General features: G+C 35.5%; 4 protein-coding genes and 1 pseudogene across 4 annotated transcripts; 1 reads left to right on the forward strand and 4 right to left on the reverse strand.

Moving 5' to 3' along the window:
* Window positions 1-1,679: 1,679 nt before the first annotated feature.
* On the forward strand, window positions 1,680-5,015 carry LOC117907097 (annotated as a pseudogene).
* A 1,299-nt stretch (window positions 5,016-6,314) lies between these two features.
* Window positions 6,315-9,532, reverse strand: LOC117907454 (light-harvesting complex-like protein 3 isotype 1, chloroplastic). The gene is made up of 3 exons (XM_034821003.1): window positions 9,078-9,532; window positions 6,834-6,971; window positions 6,315-6,740 (listed from the first exon to the last, which is right to left on the reverse strand). The coding sequence occupies exons 1-3, from the start codon at window positions 9,442-9,444 to the stop codon at window positions 6,490-6,492; spliced, it is 756 nt and encodes a 251-aa protein (XP_034676894.1). The 5' UTR covers window positions 9,445-9,532; the 3' UTR covers window positions 6,315-6,489.
* A 1,966-nt stretch (window positions 9,533-11,498) lies between these two features.
* LOC117907372 lies at window positions 11,499-13,290 on the reverse strand. The gene is made up of 2 exons (XM_034820892.1): window positions 12,540-13,290; window positions 11,499-11,785 (listed from the first exon to the last, which is right to left on the reverse strand). Exon 1 carries the CDS (start codon window positions 13,169-13,171, stop codon window positions 12,593-12,595), a length of 579 nt encoding a protein of 192 aa, XP_034676783.1. The 5' UTR covers window positions 13,172-13,290; the 3' UTR covers window positions 11,499-11,785; window positions 12,540-12,592.
* LOC117907378 (ankyrin repeat-containing protein BDA1-like) lies at window positions 13,223-14,142 on the reverse strand. The gene is made up of 2 exons (XM_034820905.1): window positions 13,523-14,142; window positions 13,223-13,305 (listed from the first exon to the last, which is right to left on the reverse strand). Exons 1-2 carry the CDS (start codon window positions 13,874-13,876, stop codon window positions 13,252-13,254), a joined length of 408 nt encoding a protein of 135 aa, XP_034676796.1. The 5' UTR covers window positions 13,877-14,142; the 3' UTR covers window positions 13,223-13,251.
* Window positions 14,143-17,945: 3,803 nt separating this feature from the next.
* On the reverse strand, window positions 17,946-19,717 carry LOC117928930 (ankyrin repeat-containing protein BDA1-like). Its single transcript, XM_034849059.1, has 2 exons — window positions 19,068-19,717; window positions 17,946-18,976 (listed from the first exon to the last, which is right to left on the reverse strand). The coding sequence occupies exons 1-2, from the start codon at window positions 19,647-19,649 to the stop codon at window positions 18,533-18,535; spliced, it is 1,026 nt and encodes a 341-aa protein (XP_034704950.1). The 5' UTR covers window positions 19,650-19,717; the 3' UTR covers window positions 17,946-18,532.
* Window positions 19,718-20,315: the final 598 nt, after the last annotated feature.

The following is a 20,315-nucleotide window of genomic DNA, read 5'->3' on the forward strand; positions in this document are numbered from 1 at the left end:
CACAAAATCATTGTCAACCTCAACATTCAAGAAGTTAATACATAGGATTGGAATGCGTCAACTCAAGGATATCGACATAAGGGGGAGTATGCTTGTAAAAGGGTGTTAGTGTACTGTACTATTTTTTCCTTCGTCCAGTTTTTATCCTACTAGGTTTTACTGTCAAGGTTTTTAACGAGGCAGTCCTAACATACCAAGAGCAACTTAAAGAATTATAAGAATATTACACTTTTTTTTTTTCTTTCGCTAGGTTTTTCCCATAGAGTTTTTTACTACCAAGGTTTTAATGAGGCATATTCTTCAATATGGTGGACATCCAAGGGGGAGTGTTATAACTGAAGTAATGAATGCCACCACATTAATTATAATAAATGTTAATTAAGTATTATTTATGATTTTCATTAATACTCATTAATGGAAACCATTAATGTTATTTATGAGTTCCATTAATATTCATTAATAGGAATATTAATGGAAGTCATTTGGAAAGTCTATAAAAGGGCTTCACATCCCCTGTAATATGTATCCCTAAGCAATAAAGAAATTTCTTACTTTTTCTCATTCTCTCTGTTTTTCATTCTCTCAACTTTCTCAACTCTCTTCTCTGATTTTTTCTTCCCTATTATATATCAAAGTAAGATATATTTCATTTCTACTACTTTGATTTGCATTGTATTTATCCTTGTTTTACAACAAGTTTATATCATTCTTTAATTAATTGTATTGTAATGAATACCAAAGGATCAACGGTTCATCTTTTTCCTTTGTGTAACATGTGGTCTATTGCTCAAGTCCCCTTGGGTGCAAAAAAAAAAATTCTTTTCTTCCATCTTGTCATCCCAAAAAAATTATTTCCTTCCATCTTCTCATCAGTCCCACATTGACCATTTATAGAGTTTAAGTGCTGTTTAAATACCTTGAAACAACCGGATGGATTAGATGGGCTTACATGGTAGGCTTAGGTTTAATTGCAAAGAAAATCCTTTTGGGCTTAAGTAGTGGAACGGGCCACTAAAATTTTGGGTCAGTTAACCTTGATTGGCCGAGCGGTTCAAAGTACGGTTTGATTCATCTACCTAGACTATCGGTTCGATCACTTATTTCCATTTATGTTTATGGGCAAAGTTTCGAACAATATTTGGGGAGGGCTTTTTTTTTTTTTTTTCCATCAATAAATACATTTTTTTTTTTACCAATTTCACACCTTTTCTGAAAGATTTTTACCAACCGAACTTTCATGTTACTCTTTATAACTACCGACACCTAATTATATAAATATTGTTTGCTTTATACCTAAAAAAAGGTGTTATTGAATATATAAAAAAAATACCTTTATAATTAATATTGTTATAAATAAAAGAAAAAATCAAAATTAAAATATAGATAATATCGCCTAAATTTAACTATAGTATAAATATAATTACGGGTGAATGGATAATTCATACAAAAGGAATCAATCCAAAAAATTTTCTGCTTAAATTTTTTTTCCTAATTCTTGCGTTAAGATGACCCATTTATCAAACCATTTGTTAGAAACATTTGTTAGAATTTTTGTCATTTTTCCATTAATGTAAATAAGAATGGTCCAAAATCAATTGATTTCATATTTAGCTTTTTGCTTCAACAACTTCTTACTCTAACGTATCATGTCTCTCTCCCCTCCGATCTCCTTCTTTCTATCTCAGTAGTTTCATCTCTTCATCTGACAAGCACCTTCATCTTCCTGAGTTCTCTCATCTGGCTCTTGACGTTGTGGTGCAGTTTCAGTTTCTGGGTCTTTCTTTTGTTTTCAGGTTCTTCTAAATTTTTAATTTCTTGCAGCCATGAACGCTCTAGCAGCCACTAACTTCAACTTCAGGCGGGCAGCTCGCATTCTCGGCTTGGATTCCAAGATTGAGAAAAGTCTTCTGATCCCATTTAGAGAGATCAAAGTAATCATCATCTTCGTCACTGCATTTTTCCTTCCCGCTTCTCCTCCATTTTGGCCTTTTCAATGGTGTTTGATCACAATGAATGCAGGTTGAGTGCACCATCTTGAAGGACGATGGAACCCTCTCCTCCTTTGTTGGATTCAGAATCCAACATGACAACGCTCGCGGACCCATGAAAGGAGGAATACGTTACCACGCTGACGTGATTCTAAAACTTATAAAATCAAGGTCTTCATTCATTGAATTTTGTCAAAGAATTCAATCTGACAGAGTTGCACTACTCCATTTAAATGGTTTCCTAAGACAGCATAATCATTTTGTCCCTTCTTATAACAAACTAAATAGTTTTGTTGTCGTCAAAATCTGTTTATGTAAGCTATAGCAAATTGTATCTTTCATGATCCATTTGGAACTTCTATGAATACTGTTATGTATACAAGGTACGGGTCATGAGGCTTTCCCCTGTCATCTCCTTTTGTCGATAGCAGTAAATGGTTTTCTTGTCTACAAATCTGCTTATCTAAGATGTGGCAAATTGTATTTTCCACTATCTATTCAGAACTTCTATGGATACCGTTAGGTTGATGATATAAAGGCTATGATGTCTTCTCTTGTCATTACCTTTTGTCGTATGGTGGTTTGATTCACTGTTTTATCTATGCAACAGATTGAACAGTAAAGATAATTTGATGGCATAGTCTGATCGTCTTGCAATTTTATTTGATCTTAGAATTAGAGCTTCATCCTTTTCCTTGATATTGATATAGAAGAATTGACCTGTTTTTAGTGCAGACACTTGCTGTTTGATCCATCATTCTCTCTTATATTAGTGGCACCTTGGGGTAATTTCTTGATGTATTGACATTGAGATATATGAGTGCTGATGGAGAACTAACCATATGTATGTTTCTGTGTTCTGATTTACTGATTGTGTTCAGTGTATTGTTTTATCCAATATTTTCCTCCCTTGTTCTCCATGGACATGAGTAACAATTTGATTTAAGAAAAGGGATGTGCAAAAGAAGTAGAAGCTTATAGGTTCTTGAATTATTATAGCATTTCTAGAATGATTATCATTTCAATGGTTTCTTGACTGAAACTGTATGGTGACCGGCATTCTGTAATTATCTCTGTTTCCTTTAATTCTACTTGGGAAACTTACAAATCTTCATTGATTTGTGATTAGTACTGGAACTTTTCAAAATGTGTATCTAGGTTGACCCGGATGAGGTGAATGCTCTGGCTCAATTAATGACATGGAAGACGGCTGTAGCCAATATTCCATATGGTGGAGCAAAAGGTGGGATTGGGTGCAGGCCATCAGAAATGAGTACAAATGAGTTGGAACGTTTGACTGGTGTTTTCACTCAGAAGATCCACGATCTCATTGGAATTCACAGTGATGTTCCTGCCCCAGACATGGGAACTAATTCACAGGTTTTCCATGCCTGAATCTAATATGTAGTATGTCCTTTCCAGGTAAAAAAAAATATAACTCTTAGACCTTTCTTTAACTTGAATTTTACTTTCCTTATTCTCGATTTGGACAGACGATGGCATGGATGGATTCTGGATGAATACTCAAAGTTTCATGGGCATTCACCTGCAGTTGTTACAGGAAAGCCAGTTGTAAGTATTTAAGGAGGGACAGGAAACCTGCGGTCAATATACTTTGAATTGAAGGCTAATGTCCTCCCAAATTATTCTACATTTTAGGATCTTGGGGGATCACTTGGTAGGGAGTCTGCAACTGGACTTGGAGTAGTTTTTGGAACAGAGGCCCTACTGGCTGAATATGGAAAGTTGATCTCTGATATGAAGTTTGTTATCCAGGTATTTCTGAGATTATGATTTTCCTTGTATCCATTCAATATCTTGTTTCCTAATTCCTTTGCTAAATATTATCCTTACAGGGTTTTGGAAATGTGGGTTCCTGGACTGCCAAGTTTATTTATGAGAGAGGGGGTAAGATCGTCGCAGGTGCAGTTACAAACCCCGATGGACTTGAAATTCCAGCCCTGCTGAAACACAAAGAGGCCACCAAAAGTTTTAAGGGTTTTATCGGTGGAGATTCTATGGACCCGAATGACTTGCTTGTTCATGAATGTGATGTCCTCATTCCATGCGCATTAGGTGGAGTTCTCAACAAGTATGTGACATGACCACTTAGCTTTGAACCTTATAAACTCTCATGTTTCCTTCTTGCCCTGCATTCTGATTTATTGAAAAGTTATGTCAATAATGGTTTACACATTTTCTCAAAGGGATAATGCTGCTCATGTTAAAGCAAAATTTATAATAGAAGCTGCAAATCATCCCACTGATCCAGAGGCTGACGAGGTAAATATTTTGACTATGGTTCTATCAACATGGTCAGGGGCTCAATTTTCTGAACTCACAAACCTACAATTAATCCTTTCTGCAGATCTTGTCCAAGAAAGGAGTTATTAACTTATTATACTCCCTGATGTTTATGCAAATTCTGGTGGTGTGACTGAGTTATTTTGAATGGGTTCAGGTAATGAAAACAAATGAAAATCTGCACCCCCACCCCTAATTTATTTTCGATCTGTATCAGCTTCTTCTACGTGTATTGAAGCTTAAATGTCTCTGTGCATAGAACATTCAAGGATTCATGTGGGACGAAGAGAAAGTGAACCACGAACTTCAGAAGTATATGAGGAGATCCTTCCTGGACGTAAAGGCAATGTGTCAAACTCTTAACTGCAGCCTCCGCATGGGCTCTTTCACGTTGGGTGTGAACAGAGTGGCACTTGCTACACTCTTGAGGGGTTGGCAAGCATGAGATGTCTCTTCCATTTAATCCTTTTTTGCCCCTTAAAATGCATCTGCAGTTGGAGAAGACGAAGACAGTTCAGTGCCTAGTTTTTTAAGCTTCATATTTGTATTTTGGCCATCCAGCTTTATACCCTTGAGTGGAATTTGATGGGGTTGCTGCTTAAGGACCAAATGGTCGATAAACTTTCAGAGTTGTAAGGAAATAAAGATCTGAACTTCAGTTGATTATCAGCAGATTTTCTTTGTATCAAACTCAGCATCCAGTAATTTTGAATCAACTTTTTTTCTGAGAACCAAAACAGCCTTCTTTTGATTGGCCCTCTCTGGGTTGTTAATGGCATTCAATCTGGAACTGATAATCAGTAGTTTTTGCCTCTTGGGCTGAAACAGTAGAGAATGAATGGGATTACGGTGATGCTAAAGGCACCATGGAGACCGAGCAGTGCCTGCCTGCCTAATGGCTCTTCTGAATGTTTCCATATTCTATATGGACTCATGGAGAGCTTGTCTATGGCCTCAGTTTCCACAAGTCTGCATCTGCAAGGAGTTAGCCCTTTTCAAGCAACTACCTACATCATTCCCAGCTGCCATTATTGAGCCAAGGAGTGTACCAAAGATCAATGTTCTTCACTCAAGTAAATAGCCTTCTCTTTTAAAATTTATCACTAAATAATCAAAATTTTGAAGGGCATCTATCTTAAAAATAGGTTAATTTTCCAAGTTCAAAAGTGGGAAAGGTTTAATTTACAAATTTGAGATCTTTTCATTTCTTTTAATCAAATAAAGTGTGGAGGCCGTCTCCAATTTGCCTATTTTGATGTTTATAGAAAAGAGAGCGGAAGAACGTTTTAAAGACAATGTCTGGAGGTAAAGCTAGAAAAAGGTAATTATCAAATCTTCCAATTATGTTTGATTCCTAAAAAATAAAAGAAGGAAAAGTTCAAAGAAAAAAGGAATGAAAAGTCAACTCTGGGCCTAGGGTGTTTCAGCCCAATGACAATGGGCCTTAATCTTCAAGTTTGATCCAAGCCAACTCTGGTGTTAATCAATAATTTCAACTGAGTTATGGGGATGTTGGAATATCTTACTCATCTGCCATGTTCTGACTTCTGACTATGATGTTCATCTTTTTTTTTTTCCAAACTTAAAGAACTTGAGGAAAATAAAGGGGAGGGGGAAGAATTATCCAACCATTCCTGAAAAAGTCATTATTTAATAGGGTGGATGGGTGGAGGAACTGATATATACCTGAAAAGAAACCCTTAATGGTAGAATCGACCGACTTTCTAAAGCCGAAATTATGGTTTAGTGTCTCCATTTTTTGAGAATGGTTTGGTAGTGGGTGGCCCCAAGATCCAAGAAAGATCGTAAACTTAACGTGAGGCACGTGGACATGAAAGAGACCACCTCTCATTAGATGGAACCATCCGTTATAAATGAGATGCGACAGTGCATGATATGAATAATGGTTCAAAAATGAAATGATTTTTTTTTTTTCAATGTCGGTAAGTTATTAACTTGCAAAATGGAAACATTTCATGCCCTGCATGGAAATTTTGCAGAAATTCACGAGACATCAACTGGGACATTTTGAAGCCATTGAAAGCTAATAATTATACTTGAAGAAACTCAGAACACAAAGGAGGATAGAGATTCAGATCAATCACTCTTTACTAGAAAAGAAAATTTGCAGCAACACAATATGAAAGTGAAGATAGACGGGATTTTGAAAAGAACAAACTCATGAACTACGTTTACACTAGTCATTCTTGGAACTGCTAGGGGTCTCATCTTGCCAGGATGCTTGCCACTGCTTGTCATAGAAGGTTGTCTCATCCACGAGCTTCTTCAGGGTTTCTAAATCCTCGTTCTTTCGGATTAGAAGTACTCCCACCACTGCTACGAATAATAGAGTTTTGCAGAAGAAGTTGCCCATTTGGTCGACGAGACCTACCCCGGTCAAGCTGTCCACCAGATAAGCCATGAAGAACCCTATCATTGCGGCACGGCCTGCATTATACTCGTTAAGCACAATAAACTGGATCAGTACAAGGCCAGCAAGTAACTGTTCTCCTTAAAATTTCAGAAGGGATGCAAACAAACCATTGAGTAGTTCAGCTTCAGGAAGATGGAACCTCTTTATCCATGCCCACCAAGGTATGATAGAGGTGTCAAAAACTACAGGATCATCATTACTGGATGACTCTGGGTTGTCTTCAAGCCATTTTCTCCTCCTAACCTCTGGAAAAGGGATTAGCCAAGGAGGTTCATTAGAAACCAAGAAAGCGCTGAAGACTATCAGGAGCAAGAACAAGTTAATTACAAAGATGATGATTATATTGAGTTCCCACCAATTCTTCATTGCCAAAAGAAGAAATTAATGGAAATGGGAAAAGGAAAATTGAACATGAATGCTTATGGAAATGACTTTATCTCAAGCATGTCACGAAAAACCGAGAGCAAAAGAGACTCTCTCTAGACATACATATACACACGTCTGAAAATGCCACTGGTGCAATGGGAATATTGCACTACCATGGGAAGTCTACTGTGCCCGTGAAAGAGATAAATCAGACAAAGAAACACTTGGTGCATCTCTATCTCCATATTAGAAGAAACAATGAACTCATTTTATGACTACTAAATGCAATGGAATTATTAAATTACTTCAGGACATTCTATTGCCCTTGAAAGCATTTGAGAAGATGCCCCCAATAATTCCAATCAGTTACAAACTTCTTAGCATCTAACACCTTTTCTAAGTCTTCTCGGTTATCAAATGTAGCATTGCAGTTTTGGAGAGGAGGTGGGGAGTGCTGTTGGAGTGGAAGAGAACAAATCCTATCCTGAGATCGTAATCTGAGAAATAAAAACATTTTTGATCAAATTTGAAAACTAATATTATGAATACTTAATCCCTTGAACCATTAGGGGATATGCACAACAATTTCAATCACCATCAGAGGAGAATCTAATACAGAACTTTATCCATATCAATAGAACCACCTAACAGTGACAACCTAAAAGCTGCAAGAGCCATTAGTGTATCAATCCCTCCCCAACAAGCCAGCCTTTATCTATCTTAATAACTCTTAATAGCCCAATGTTAAGAAAAACCTGATCAAAATCCTCTCAAAGCCATCATCACAGGCGTGATAGCTGGCTGGTTCAGAGGAGTTCAATAACTCATAAGTTATCGAAAAAAAGAAAATATGAGGAAGCCATCTTCTTAGTGCAACAATAAATTCTGTACTCCCCGATTTACTACTTTGCAACAGTGATGACACCAAGACATACATCTCAATCATTAGCCATGTTGCTTGGAAGTGGGGTGTAGGGTATGGGTACATGTCTAGGAAACATATTCTTTTATCTTTATCTTTTCTTCTTTACCCCTAAATATTCTCAAGTGATAATTTGTTAAGGAAATTAAAAATGAAAAATAAAAATAAATGAATTGAAATCAAGCAATCATATCGCAAAGTAGAAGTATTTGACAAGGATCTCACACCCATGTTGTGTCATGTATGGTGTCAACAAGGGTACGCTAGGTGAAGTTGGAGATTCCAGGTACCATAGATCGCTAGAAACATAGATCACCGATTGGCCTGCTGAAATAGGCTGTTCACCTAGAGAATCCCAACTCAAATAACTTAAACCTTGCACAGTAATTTGTGCTTGACTACAAGAACCATGTCTGATCATTTCCTTCATCTTGAGCATTGCATTCTATTACATAGCAGGCCACTGGTTTTTTGCCTCAATGCCTAAACCCACGTCCATTTTCCCTTCTCTTGCCTCTTGTTCTTGCAACAACATAGGCGCAGATTATGTTATTCCCCAAAATTTTCAGGGGCATGCCCATGCTCACTTTTCCAAGTGGTTGCCTAATTTCCCTCGGACAATTGGGGGATAATGACCTAAATAATGAACTGATATTATATAGGATTGAAAACTGAATAGCGAAAATATAAATTATTTACTTCATATGGATAATTTGTTGGTCTTGATGACAAAAATTTCCATATTACAATAAAAACCCCATTTTGCTGGTCAAGGATTTGGTATGTAAAAATAATAATACTGATAATATTTTGGATTTTACCATTTTTGTTGTATTGGGTTTCCAAAAAAATTACAAATAAATCACAATAACCTAGCCAAATAATTGTGTTATGGATGTTCGAACTGGGGATTTTCCTTTCAAAGGTATGAGATACTTAAAAAGCAAACAGTCGAAACCCCAATTTCTTTTCTTTTCCCAAATTTTCTGAGCAACCAAGCAACAGGAATCAGAAGAGTATCACCATATTCAAGAAGATAAGAAGAGGCAATAATAAATCTCACCAGCATCAATAACAGCATCCCAGTTGGTCTTGCCATCAGTCTCAAACTGCTTCAAATCCCAGGTCCCTCCAACCCATTTGAGGTCCTCAAATTTAGTCACCAGTACCACATCCCCAGCAGCTGCAGCCCCATTAGGCTGTGAATCCAAAACAGCAGCCTCTGGGGCCTTCTCCTCTGCCTTTTCAGGCTCCACAGTGGTGGCAGAGATTGAAGTCCCGGCACCATTTTCTGTGGCCTTTGCAGACAGAAGCAAGAGTTGGTGCTTCTTGGATCTCAGAAAGAGACTTGGCTTGAGCGTGAAATTGGGTTTGGGTGAGAGGGTTGGAAGGTGGGTTGGAATGGGAGGGGAAAACAAGGCCATTGACATGGTGGTGAGCTTGATGGGGGGTCTGGTTTGAAGAGAAGGTTCAGAAGAACATGGCTGAGTTTGACTCTTAAAAAAGAGTGAGAGTGATCCTCCACCTCAGATATGGCTTCTCATTTTTGTACTCTACTGTTACATCTACATTGAATGCACAAGCTTTCGAAGCACCTAACAAAATACATTCTAATATTAAAATGGCAATAATGTTACACAATAACATTAAAAAAAAGAAAGGTTTTGGGCTACATTCACGAGTTTTGAGCAAAAATAATTTATAATAAAAAAGATTTGACAAAATAAATTTTTTTATCAAAATAATTTTTAGACCAGTATTTCTTATCCATATAATAAAACCCTAATTGATAATTATAATTTTAAATTTAAGCTTACAACCATAATTGGTAATTATGATTTTAAAGATAAATTGAAAATCATAATCTTCAATTACAATTTCATGTATTAAAAATAAATTCAAAATCATGGTTACCAATTACGAATTTATAATGTTAAATAAAAAAAAAATTGTCGAACCATGTAGATGCCAACATAGTTTAGAAGCATCAGTTTGAAAATCATTTTGATAGGAGATTTAGTTTGTGGTATATATTTTTAAAAATGAATTAGTTTTTTTTCAAATCTTGCATTCATCCACTTTCCAATCTTACCGATCGAAATTTACTCATTGAAAGTTTATTAGTTGAATGTAAGTGTACAATGAAATTAAGGCTGCAATTTGGGCGTTGGAGTTGCTTGAGTTGATGGTTAACCCAAATTCAACCCGAATTAAAAGCACTCAACTCAATCCGACCTTTAACTTAAGGTATTCAACCTAATTCAAATTAGCCTCATTTATCTAATTTGGGATTAAGTTCATATTAGTTTGGTTAAACATAGGTTGGTTAGGTTGATAGAATCATATATTTTAAAATTCTTTTATAATTCTTTTAAATAACTTTTTTTTCTATATATTTATATAAAAATTTAAATATAAAATAGGATAAAATTTTAAAATAGTAATAAAAAAGTAAAAATAAATAAATTTATATATCTTTCTAAAATAATGAAAAAGTACATGATATAATATAATTTGATATTTTTTTCTCAAAAATTTTTAAAAATGAATATTATTATATAAGATAATATGCATTATAAATACTATAAAAACATTAAATTGGTACGGGTTAGATTTTAGTTACCTAAATCTTAGCTTGAACCTAACTCAAATTAAACTCATGTTGAAAAAAGATAATTCAAGTCCAACCTGAGTATTGAAAATTATTATACAAACTCCATCCAAAACATCAAGTTGGATTTGAATTGGATTAGACCAATCCGTTCAAGTTATAACCCTAAATGAAATCTACATTGTTAGATAAGGATGCAAATAAATAATTTTGTCATATTGGTTGAAATTTACTCATCGAAAGTTTACTAGTTGAATGAATAGTTGATGTATTTTTTAAGACAGAAAGTAAACCAATTTCCAAGGATGCTCCAAAAATTTCAACTAGGTACTAGTAAGTAGTAATTAAGGAAAATGTATTTATATATTTAGTTATTTATAATCATTGTTAATTTTTAATTAAAAATGTGGTTTTTTTTTTTCTTCACTTTCTCTACTTTTAAAATAGAGAGAGAAAGTAATAAAACACATATAATGAAGATTAAAAAAAAATTTGGATAAGGCTCTCAAAAATTGGATAAGGCTCTCAAACTGGTGGAGAAATTAGTAAAAGGGTAACCACTTACCTGATGATTCTTTGTGGCTGCAGCCAGGTGGAGAAGAGTGTTTCCTTCAACATCCCTGGAGTTTAAAATCGCCAAATTGGTGCTCTGCTTCAGCCCTCCCACCAATGTTCTAAGAGATTCAAACCGGTTGTTTCCTATCGCCTTATGCAGGGCAGTTTCGCTCCCTGCTTCACCTCTGCAACACATAGTGGATAAGCAAAGAGAAGGACCCTAATAATTTCAGTTCTACCTCTAATGGAAGCACAGTGAAGGGGAGTCACCCCATCTCTTCCCTTGACGCAGCAAAGCTCATGACTAATTTCCATAACCTTGACATGGCCATTTGCAGCAGCCAAGTGCATGGGGCTATATCCATGTTGGTTCAGCTCTTTTGCATACTTCCCCACATTGGATTTATGCTTAGGAGTTCCTTCACAAATCAAGGTTTCCTAACATGGAGGCTATGTGCAGAGAGTTATATGCACTGGCGGTAGCAACGCCCTCCAGGAGAATAGGGTCACTTTCCAGGAGCTTGAGCAGAGCCCTGATATTCCCAACTCTTGCAGCCTTGAACAACACCTGATTTACTTGAATTTGGAGTAGCAAAAGCCAATTTCTGCAAATTTTGTCAAGAAAATCGATTTTCATTTTCGTTATTTTGTTTTTGAAAAGAGTTGATATATAAACTCTTGCAAACTCGATCAATATCCTTTGCAACTTGAGTTTTTTAGCTGCCAAAATCACATTCAGACAGAGAGTTGACTCGTCCCAACGCTCTCTCCAATCATCAAATACTTATGAAGGCAAGATTTAAAATTGAAGGAGAGTATGATTTATAACAAGAAGGTTTCTTCTGAATTTCCACTTTCTTAGTCATGTTGATGATATTGAATACAATTACCATCTACTTGTATCATAGTGGTGATTGAATATCATGCAAAAAAAATTCAACATCTAATCTTCACTTAGAATCTCAAAGATGGTTCAAATATAGTAAAATTAATAGTAAAACTTGATTGTTTTTTGTATCATATGCAGCTTTCACATTGATCATAGTTCATGATTCTGTCTTGACAACCCCAATTTCTCATCAGGCCAATAATTTATACTATTTATCATGCATTGACGAAGCAGCCAAACAACTAGTCGCATTATATAATAAGAATTTTCAACATCAAAACAGCATTTATATAGTATTTTTACAGTGATTATCTCCTGGTAAATAGCAAATAGCAAGCATCCACATATATAAAGTTTTGAACGACAAATCGATTAGAATTACATCCACAAAAGATGCCAAATTCTTTATCATTTGATTGTACATATATCCCAAACTGTATGTAATTGATTGCAGTGGTTGGTGCTCTCACCTATCCGTCTTGTGCAATTGTAAACACGCAACTGTGGCTCCATGATATTAGTATTATGCACTCGCATGGCGCCTATAGGCACCTGAACTCAGTCTATGCTGCTTAATTCTGGCTTTTACGAGTCTGAAGATGTATATTGCTAAAGGCATCATGATGGAGAGCGCAATGAAGGTGCGTCTTATGGGCCCTTGTGGGACAAGTGTGATCATTGCAGTGTCATAGGTAACCACCATTGCAAATACAGTAACAAACAACTCAAATTTCAAGGGGAAATTATAAGTGAGTACGTCAATCATATTCAAGGACACAAAGAACCCTGCAGTATTGGCAACCATGAACAACACAAAAGCGGAGGAATTGGTTGCTAGAAGGGCTTCACCAGGAGGCTCTAGCCCTGCCTGGTAGGTTGCTGTGGCCATTAGTACAGCCACCACCAGCAATGCATTTCGGACCTCGCCCGGATTATCCCTGTCCCCCTGAAATCCAAAGTAACTCTCCAGGTCATTTATCCCTTCTCTAGCCACTTCGTGAGGTAGAGTTGGGGCGACTTGATCACGAGTGTCGAGATTGGCAGGAGCTATGGGATTCGAGTCCTGTGCTCTTGCTGCTCCAAGGCGCCCCAGGAGCCTCATGGTTTCTGCACCACTCCCTGATTCACATGGACACAATATGAAAAGATCCAATGCCGTCAGTCCACTCTTATTTGTGGCGTTCACTTCCAGTACCCCAGGAATTCCATCATTGCAATTTCCAACAATTCAACAGCCTGTTTACAATTCACATAAATATGGTATGTTAAGTAGATATAGCAAACACCATGAAGCTGTTTAACAAAAGAAACATTTTTTTTTCCCACTCAAAATAATTCTTGGATTCTTTTGATCTTTTTATTGTTGTCGTTATTAGGTGGGGGAGGATGGTCCTTGAGAAAAGAGTAGTGAGGAAGAAAAATCGGGGAAAAGGGTAACCTCCAGGAGACTTGCCTGATGATTTTTTGTGGCTGCAGAGAGGTGGAGAACAGTGTTTCCTTCGACATCCCTCGAGTTTAAAATGACCAAATTGTTGCACTGCTTCAGCCCTTCCACCAATGTTCTGAGAGATTCGAACTGATTGTTTTTAACGGCAACATGCAGGGCAATTTCATTCCATGCGTTAACCTCTTCAACACAGGGAGGACAAGCAGAGAGAAGAAGGCTAATAATTTGACGTCTACCTTTGATGGAAGCACAGTGAAGAGGAGTCACCCCATCTCTTCCCTTGACACAGCAGAGCTCACGACTGATTCCTAAAAGCATCTCCACAACCTGAAGATGACCATTTGCAGCAGCCAAGTGCATGGGGCTATATCCATGTTGGTTCAGCTCTTTTGCATACTCCCCCACATCGGATTTGTGCTTGAGGAGTTCCTTTGCAAAATCAACGGTGTCCTAGCATGGCCGCTACGTGCAGAGGATTATTAGCGGTGGCAACGCCCTCCAGGAGAAGAGGATCGCTTTCCAGGAGCTTGAGCAGAGCCTCAATATTCCCATCTCTTGCAGCCTTGAACAACTCTGCATCCATATCCTACGTCTCTAACTTAATTGAATTTGCAGTGTTGAAACTTCCAACACTACCTATGCAAACTTTTTTCTTATTTTCTCGATAGCCGGCACACACTGATCTATATATTGTGAGGAGAAGACTTCGTCTCCAAAGGGTGGCCGACAACATTTCAGTTGATGGATTAAATTAGCAAATATGGATTTAAATTTTACAAAATCCACATAATATTAAGAGGTTATGATTTAAAAATAGGTTTTCATGATTCTGAAAAATTCGTACTACAATTGTTTGCTCTTTCTACTTTTAAAAAATACATTGAAATAAAGAACAATTTATAGGACCAAGTAATAAATCTTTCAAGCACAAAGAGAGCAACACAATGACACTTTTTTTTTTCCTTTTTTTTACATTTAAAGGATATTTGATAAATCGGCTTAATGACTTAAGTAACTTAATAATTTAATTTAAATTATTAAGTAAATTAAGTATATTTGATAAAATAACTTAAAATACGTTTATGAGTGATTTTAGAAAACGTTTATAATTTTTCTGGTACTTAAAGTTTTTTATCTTTTCAGTATTAGAAATACTAAAAACGTTTTCTAAAATTATTATCAAATGCACTATTAATATCACAATTTAAAGTTAAAAATGATTTTAATTCTTAAGTTTAAATAGTTAATTTATTATTAATTTCAAATTATTTTGTCTTTATTTAACATTCATGATTCCAAAATCATGACTCATTTTTATAATAAATATTTTAAGATTATTTTATATATCTAAAAGACTTTACGTATGAATATTTAATAAATAAATTTATTACTTAAGATTAATGAAAATAAATATTAATTAAAATTAATAATAATAAACATTAAAAGGTAAATATGTCAATTTGGTTATTTAAAATAAAATTTAAGTTAATTTTTACCCAACAACTTTAATATTTAAAGTAAAAAATAAGTAATATGTTTTAAGTTAATAATTTAATTAAGTAATAAATATTAAGTTTTAATAAATATCTATTTATGAATAATTTAATTTAAAATCAATTTAATTCAATAAGTAATAAGTATTAAATTTACCTAAACCCACTTAATCATTAACTTTTAATTATTTTAGCAAGTAGAAACACACTAAATATTTAAACACATTCACACATTAATTAAACCATTTCTAACTTTTTATTATTTTTTCAAGGAATCCAATTAAATCATATATTAATTTTTTTTTAGAGAAAAGTTAATTCCTTACAGCCCAAACAAGTCCTTAATCTATGGGGAAAATATGATTTGTATTAGTGTTTTTTCTACTCACTTTTCACTTTTTTGGCCCTACCAATTAATGCCATTAAATATTAAGGACATGTTTAATAGAAAATGTTAAGACAAGGAAAAAAATGTCAAAAAGAAAAAAAAAATTGATATTTTTATGTTTAAATACCATGAAAAATGTCTACAAAAAAGGGGTGGGGGGTGGAAATCAAAAGATTTTCCTTTCAATTTCCATGGGAAAAATGTAATCCTCTTAAATTTGATTTTTTTTTTCCCTCAATTTTTTCCATGGACATTTAAATAAAAAATAAAATATTTTCTTTTTCTCTTTAGATGAAGGTCAAATTGGCCCATAATCACCAATGTTTTGGGCATCGGCCTCTTCAGTCGGTAGCACCCTTTTGGATTTAATTCTTATTTTTATTTTGCTTGTAGATTCCTAACCCGCAGAAAACCTTACAATAGAGAATTATTAAATGCCTCCGCAAACTCTTTTACCCCACTTATTTTTCCTCTTTTTTTTTCAATAAATAAATAAACGTGAAAGAGCAAAAATGCATTTCTTCATTTCCATCTAGTAGTACCAAAGTTTGATATGATTCATCGATACCGTACGCATCAAACACGTTTTTCATGAATTTGACTTGAATATAAATGAATTTAGATCAAATTCGCATTAAGCTATGTAACTATTTAATAAATACATAATTTTTTAATCAACCTGCATAATATGAATTAAGAGGTGTTTTTCAAAGGTTTCACCATTATAATTTTTCTCATTATTTTTTTATTAGTGAATTGTTGAGTGTTGATGCACTCTATGAACATATGAATCACATTGATAGTCAAATCACATTAAAAAACTTGTTTTTTTTTTTTTTCTACTCATGTGTCTACATGTCTATAACCTCACCCTATATCTATTTGAACCTATGTAAGCTTTACAAAATCTAGGGACTTACTCTAATTAATTAATATTTTTTTATTTATTTATTTTATGTTGTAGATTAATTCTTTCAAGAATTTAAGTGACTTTTTTTGAGTTAAAAGCTTAACAGTGTAATAAGTCATTTTATAATTCCAAATTTAGCTTTATATGTTTGTAAATGATCAAATGTTTAAATTTTCTAAAATGAACCAAATAATACTCTTTGGAAATATACTATGATCCATTCCTTAGTTTAAAAAAAATAAAATTGGGAATATCTTCTGATTGGTTTATTTTTATGCAAGTGAATTTTATCATTTAATTTATTATAATAATTTTAAAACTCTCGTTATTAGTGTCTCGGAAATAAGTCCTTAACACCAACTCCCTTCGATATGGATAGTTTGCTTAATTATTATATGATATTACTTTGTTGTTTGGTTTTCCTGATTACAGCAGATTGATTTGGTAGATTTGGAATGAAGTAAAGAGACTTCTTTGCCTTTAAATGGTTGGGTGTCTCCACCATGCTGAAATTTCTTTCCATTATAAGCCTGATTGTTGCAGCCAGTGGTGAGAGTGCTATTAATAGTAATGATAATGCTGCAATTTGGGTGGGTTGGTGAGGTTGATAATTAATCCTAATACAATCTTAAATGATCAATATGAATCAACTCAACTTGATATTTAACTTGAATGACTCAACTCCATCTTATTTCTTTTAACTCAGATTGAGTTTGGGTTAGTCGAACAAGAATCGAGTTAAGGTTAATCAATTCGAATAATTCAAAATCAATTTATGATTTATTTATTTTTTAAATGGAGAACAGGATACAATTTCAAGTATTTTTATACAAGATAATATACCTTATAAATATTATAAAAATATTAAATTGAGTTTTAATTAGACTCAAATTATTCAAATTTTGGTTAGAACCCGATCCAAATTTAATTCAATTTGAAAAACTTAACTCGAGTCTAACCTAAGTATTGAAAATGATTAGGTAAACCCACTCAACTGTCGGGTTTGATTGGGGTTGGATTGGACCAACCTACCCAAATTTCACCCCTAATTAATGGTAAGAGAGCCGGTGCGAGTTTCATCACACTTGAGAAAGGTTCCGTGTTTCGTTAGCTTATCGTGGAGCTTTTCAAATGAGATTTGGCTTTCATGGACAGGAACTGCTACGGGCCTACGGCTATACCTCTGAATGCAAATCCAAGACCATTGAGAGCGTAGATAATAAGATCATCATCCCTCAAAGGCACATTAGCAAGTGCCGATCGATTAGCCAAACCTTTGATAGTCTGAAGCTAATTAGTAAGTGGTTTTTTTCCACGAGAGATCAAAGTGAATCCCTCTTTGAGATACATTATCCGATACCGCTAACATTAGTTTAGAGTTTCTGCAATTTACTCCATACTTCCGGAGATGTTTTTTATTAGGTCAACAGGGGATCACTTGTTCAGAAAGACTCAGATGGAGAGGATATGGTTCCATCAAGAAAACCCACCTAGTCATACGACTCATACCTAAACTGCTTGAGGAAAGAGGATTAATGATTTTCCAAATTTGAGCTTAAAATAAACAAATTTCAAGTTGAGTATTTATCTAATTTAAAATTTTTTGAATTCATTAAATCTAACTATTTCAAGTAATGATTGAACAAATTCTGTGAGTTCATATTATCAGAGTGGATGGGATCACAGAGAATCAGAGAAAACATTAACATGAGATGATGAGGCATCATACAGAGAACCAAACCCAAAAATATACCAAGAATTACAGCAGCAGGGCAGACTAAATAGTAGCCCTCGTCAGTCTGGAGGCATGGATCACACCATGTTTATGGGTTGGGAGCCGCTCGTGAGCTCTTTCCAAACCACCCTGGTCATTTTTATAATTGTGGACAGACCTTGTAGAAGAGAAGGCATACATATAGTGGGGATGACGAATTGTAAACCTATACCACTTCTGAGTGCAATTATAAACAACCCAGTTTCATAGGTGAAGAACATGGCTACTATGGCTGCAAAAAGCTCCAGTTGCATATGGGACTTTCCGATGAGCTTCACAATCATATATAAGGATATGTGGAACACTGCACTGTTCAAAAACACGAAAAATAGCCGCAAGAATCTGTCTTCTGCAACTACACCATGACCAGATTTAGGATCCAGCAGCTGAAGCCCACCGGGAGGGCTTAGCACTGCCTGGTAAGTAGCTGTTGCTATCAATATGGCCACCACTAGCATTGCATCCGAACTTCACTCGGCGTACCATGATCCGAGGGAAACACAAGGTAAGGCTCAGATGTAATTTGTGGTCTTGAGGAGTTGGAGGGCACCCCATTATTTGTGGGAGTTGGGGGATTTGGCTGACTGCAAATGCTATTATGAGTGTGGCTTCCCAAGTTGGAGACAGCGATGTTATTATCAATGCAAACTGGGAAGTCTGAATGTTTGGGAACTTGATTATGAGTAGTTTGAACAGGAGTACTGATGGGGTTTGAGGCCCAATCTCTTGCTGCTCCAGCAGTACTCCTTAGTAGCCTTTCAGTTTCTGAACAGCCACCTGATTCACATGGGCAAAGTAGGAAAATTTCCAATGCTGTTAGGCCAATCTTGTTTGTGGCGTTCACTTCCAGCACTCCTGGACTTCTATTATTGCAGTTCAGCAACAATTCAATAACCTGTTTAGTTTCAAGAATCCATAAAACCGATTTGGAATATGGCAAGTTGTAGCTAGTACTTTTACAAGAGTGTGCAGGGGAGATTAGTTACCTGATGATTTTTTCTGGCTGCAGCCAAGTGGAGAATGGTGTTCCCTTCCCAGTCCTTCCAGTTTATAATCACCAAATTGTTACTCCTCTTCAGCCCTTCCACCAGTACTCTAAGAGCTTCAAGCTGGTTGTTTCTCACTGCAATATGCAGGGCAGTTTCTCCCCTCTCTGTCTCCTCCACAACACAAAGTGGAGAACTGGAGAGAAGCAGACTAATAGTATCAGCTCTTCCTTTAATGGAAGCATAATGAAGTGGGGTTAAACCTCCTTTTCCCCTGAGATAGCAAAGCTCATGGCTAATTCCTAGGAGCATCTCCACAACATTGACATGCCCATTTGCAGCAGCTAAGTGAATGGGGCTATATCCATGCTGGTTCAATTCTTTCACATATTCCACCACGTTGGTTTTGTGCTTGAGGACCTCCTTTGCAAAATCAAGATGTCCAAGCATGGCCGCAACATGCAGAGGAGTATCAGCAGTTGTGGTTGCCACACGCTCCAGGATTAGAGGATCACTTTCCAGAAGCTTGAGTAAAGCCTCAATGCTCCCATCTTTTGCAGCTTTGAACAACAATGGATCCATTCTACTTCCAACCCTTAAAGTTTCTTGATTCAATGTATACTTTCTTCAACTTCCCAAATAATTTCAGCTTTAATTAGTTCTTCCTTCCATTTTATAAGAAGGGTCCGAAATGAGTTACACAAATCAATCAATACCTAGTTTTTTTGGATTATTATATTGAACCTAATCTTGACTTGCAAGTGGTTGTTTCTCCTCGTGCTCCCAGTTATTTAAGAACAAAGAGAGCTCAACACCCAGGAAGCTTGACTGTACGTAGCTGTCTTGGTAGTTTAAACCTTTCAGAAACCATGTTACAAAATCTCTAAGAAATTTCTGAAGTACATTGATAAGCCAAAGCTGTATATTCAAATCACTTGATTCTCTAACGTATTTGTACGATCTATTCGTTTCTGTCATTGTTTATTGCTCCACCCCAGCAGCTACTGCAAGAGACAGGAGTCCTGGGAGATTGCACAAAACCAGTCACAAGATTGATGGAAATCTTTTCAAAACGCTTTACATCTCATTTAATTAATTTATATAAATTGTACACTAGACAATGTGTATGAGATCTTTGGCATGATTCTTGGGATATGTCTCAGACCAATTTCAAGCACTCCATCAATTTTCTCTTCGTAACTTCTTTGATAAAGTTAATGGATTGACAAAATAATGCTCCCTTGACAA

This window comes from Vitis riparia, chromosome 2, assembly GCF_004353265.1.
Source record: "Vitis riparia cultivar Riparia Gloire de Montpellier isolate 1030 chromosome 2, EGFV_Vit.rip_1.0, whole genome shotgun sequence".
In the NCBI taxonomy this organism is placed as follows: Eukaryota; Viridiplantae; Streptophyta; class Magnoliopsida; order Vitales; family Vitaceae; genus Vitis; species Vitis riparia.

What these genes read in the sequence shown, in the direction of transcription:
- LOC117907454 (XM_034821003.1), bottom strand. Translation starts at nt 9,444, where the DNA reads ATGTCAATGGCCTTGTTTTCCCCTCCCATTCCAACCCACCTTCCAACC. An exon ending in GGATGCTGTTATTGATGCTG is followed by an intron (nt 6,972 to 9,077) that starts GTGAGATTTATT and finishes TCCCTTTTCCAG; the next exon opens with AGGTTAGGAGGAGAAAATGG. An exon ending in TGAAGCTGAACTACTCAATG is followed by an intron (nt 6,741 to 6,833) that starts GTTTGTTTGCAT and finishes AGTATAATGCAG; the next exon opens with GCCGTGCCGCAATGATAGGG.
- LOC117907372 (XM_034820892.1), bottom strand. Translation starts at nt 13,171, where the DNA reads ATGAGGCTCCTGGGGCGCCTTGGAGCAGCAAGAGCACAGGACTCGAAT.
- LOC117907378 (XM_034820905.1), bottom strand. Translation starts at nt 13,876, where the DNA reads ATGCACTTGGCTGCTGCAAATGGTCATCTTCAGGTTGTGGAGATGCTT. An exon ending in CAGCCACAAAAAATCATCAG is followed by an intron (nt 13,306 to 13,522) that starts GCAAGTCTCCTG and finishes AATTGTAAACAG; the next exon opens with GCTGTTGAATTGTTGGAAAT.
- LOC117928930 (XM_034849059.1), bottom strand. Translation starts at nt 19,649, where the DNA reads ATGGATCCATTGTTGTTCAAAGCTGCAAAAGATGGGAGCATTGAGGCT. An exon ending in CAGCCAGAAAAAATCATCAG is followed by an intron (nt 18,977 to 19,067) that starts GTAACTAATCTC and finishes GAAACTAAACAG; the next exon opens with GTTATTGAATTGTTGCTGAA.